Source organism: Stegastes partitus, unplaced genomic scaffold (genome assembly GCF_000690725.1).
Source record: "Stegastes partitus isolate 25-593 unplaced genomic scaffold, Stegastes_partitus-1.0.2 Scaffold1369, whole genome shotgun sequence".
NCBI classification, from domain to species: Eukaryota; Metazoa; Chordata; class Actinopteri; family Pomacentridae; genus Stegastes; species Stegastes partitus.
In genome coordinates, this window is record NW_007579100.1 from 174,951 (window position 1) to 177,986 (window position 3,036).

The following is a 3,036-nucleotide window of genomic DNA, read 5'->3' on the forward strand; positions in this document are numbered from 1 at the left end:
GCACTATATAGGGTGTTCACCATTTTGTAGTGCTGTCCGAATGTTAAGTTACAAATGTTACACCCTATATAGTACACTCAAAATATCCCACAATGCACCATAAAAAGCAGTGTACAGCCGATGGTCACTAACCAGCAATATGGACCGACATGCATTGCACGAAAGGAAATGCAAGCTAGACCAACAAGAGCGCGAAAACTTGTCATTAAAATGTAATTCCCCTTTGTTTTGCTAAATTTTATTTTACCTGTTCCTTAGATGGGTTCGATGAGATGATGGTGCACATAGACGCAGTGGCCTCTTCAGGAGACAGTGAGAGTGAAAGTTTTGAATGTCTTGTCTATCCATTCTGCAAAACTTACAGCCGAGAGACTTTGCTGAACATCAGGACAGTGAACGTCGGCAAAATTGCGGCGCTCGGTTGTGATCTGGACATGCTACACCAACACGGAGTCCGATTGGAGACGACGCCGGCAGTTAACAGAGAGAGAAGGAAGCACAAACGCTACGAACGTAAACAAAGGAGGAGGAAGAGAGCTAGATCCATGGTAGGCTAAAGGCTAACCCCTCCAGACCAGCGGGATCGTCCCCCTACTCTCCAATGTCCGCTCCCTCACAACAAGCTGGACGAGTCTGGAGTTATACAGGATTGTGTCACAAATATAACTCCATAGACGAGCTACGCTTGCTGGGAGAAGCCCACAGAGAGTGGAGGGACTGCTGAGTGTTTGCTTTAACAGAAACATGGCTCCATGACATCCCAGACGGACATACAGCTGGATGGGACGACATTATTTCGGGTGGACAGACAGACAGCGAGCTCTGAACTTTTCCAGAGCTGCTGCAGGAGCAGGACACTGAACATTGTCAGGGACTCCTCACAGCCTCTCCATAAACTGTTTGAACTGCTGCCATCAGGCAAACGTTTCTGGAGCATTAAAGGAAGAACCTCCAGACTAATCAACAGCTTCATGCCACAAGCTGTCAGAATGCTGATCTGCTGATTCAGATATGCAAACACGTCTTTATTTAGATAGCTTTAAGTTACTGGATCCAGAAGAAATGTTCTCTCATCTGGTACGTACAGCAAAACAACAATAAACTTGATTTGATTTGATTTCTTAGCTACGCAATAAACTGTGAATTTGCTGTGTTTGTACTATGCTGCTGCGGCACAAATCACAGCTAGCGAGTGACGTAATTAATAGCTTGAGTAGCGTCCGAAATGTGACTTTGCCGAGGTGCTCCCTACATACTTCACTACATAGTGCACAATATAGTGATCCCTATATTATACTATACTATACAGCCTAGATGTTCAGATTCTTCTCTGGTGTCTGATATGACCACAAGAAGAAGAAGAAGAAGAAGCAGCTCTGATGGTAACATCTGGGATTACATGAAGACACTGAAACAGCTGACTCTAACTATATATTCTTATGAATTTTTACTCTTTTTAGTCTCTTTGGACTCTGGAAATCATAGTAAATGAGGACTTGTTCTCAGACATTCCTAGAGATGTAAAGAAAGATTAAATGAATGAATTTGCGTTGTCCATCTTTCACGCTGCACCTTTGTTATATGACACTAATGAATTATTGCCGCACAGCCAACAGACTAGTTGGACCTTATGTCATAGAATACTGATGTTTTGTAAAGTAATTCTTGTTTTGTTTTAATGGGCCTGTTGTTGAAGTTTTTACAACCCAGTATTTCCTCTCAGAGTCACAGAAAATCGATGCAAAAAAAATGTGAAGCTCTACTTACTCGTCTTCTGTTTTGCCTCCCTGGATCCACTGCTTGAGCAGGTACTCGTAGTAGCTGTCGGCTCTGGCACCGAGCGTGAACACTCCTTTGTGGGTGAACTGGCCGCTGTTGGTGTTGATGAACATGGGCACCAGGCCGTCGTGCTTTCCGGGCAGCTTGTGGACCATCTTCATCACCTCATTGACAACCTCCTGGAAAAGGTAAAAGAAAAGAAAAAAGAAAAGAGACGACATCAACGAACGAGACGTGAGATAATGAACCCGCCGGCTTTCCTTCACTTACCGCAGCTAATATGTTTGAAAAACACCGCTATAAGCAATTTATCATTGGAGAATTATTAGCAATTTCACACTTTGATAACAGTGAGCTCATCAAAAGCTTATGTCACACGGGCGCTGGCTCCGGTTATGACGGGAATTATTCAGCTCGGTGTCAGACCCGGTTGGAACATCTTCAGGCACGAGCTCCGGTTTCTGGAATAGCTCATAAACTGACAACATGACGGATTTAAAACAAATCTTTGCTCGTGCTTGTCACTTCAATCCCGCGAGTGCCGCCGAGATGTACTTAATGCGGGATTTTAACTGAACTCCAAACCCTCCATCTTAACCCAGGAAACATTCATATTAACTGCCTCCAATCTTTTTCCACTCCATCTCAAACGGCGGCAAATCAAAATCATTTGACACGCTCATTCTCACACTCATTCTGCAGCGGGTTCGACTGTAACGGAGCGCCTCCTGGTGTCCTAACCTGGTACTGTGGCTCCTGGGTGAGGCGGCTCAGCTCTCTGAATTCCAGCTGAATGCTCGTAACCTCTGCCAGCGTGCTGTCCGACGTCCACCTCGGAGGGTGCGCCGTCCCTTTGCCGATGTTGACGTCCGAGAACGGGATCTTTGAGGGCGTTTTGAAGGCGGGCATCAATCTGGACCCCAGATCTTTCTTTAAAAGTAGACGAGAAACTGAATTAAAGAAGAAAATGCAGCTTACTTGTTCCAAAAGTAAAGTAATATTGAATTACATTTTTTTTTTTTAAATGCAACTGTCTTGCAGCGACATTCATAACAAAAAATCAGTTTTCTAACAAGGATCGATCTTAGAACTTGGCTTGTTTTTTGTTTCGAAAAATGCTCTTAAATTTCTACATGTTTCCTGAAACATTCAATTCCTCTTAAGCTCAAATAAACCTGCTGTATATAAGAGTGCAGCAAAGAAAATAAGAATAACTGAAAATAAAAGGGAAAGGTGTTACTAAAAACAAAGTATGGT

At 43.5% G+C, this 3,036-nt stretch overlaps 1 protein-coding gene across 1 annotated transcript in view; it reads right to left on the reverse strand.

Annotated features, from left to right (window-relative positions):
- man1b1a (mannosidase, alpha, class 1B, member 1a) overlaps window positions 1–3,036 on the reverse strand; it is a 31,386-nt gene that overhangs the window by 11,478 nt on the left and 16,872 nt on the right. The window contains exons 9-10 of the mRNA XM_008298993.1: window positions 2,521–2,709; window positions 1,768–1,958 (exon numbers count right to left, since the gene is read on the reverse strand). Of these exons, the coding sequence (XP_008297215.1) occupies window positions 1,768–1,958; window positions 2,521–2,709 (380 nt within the window). The remainder of the gene's footprint in view (window positions 1–1,767; window positions 1,959–2,520; window positions 2,710–3,036) is intronic.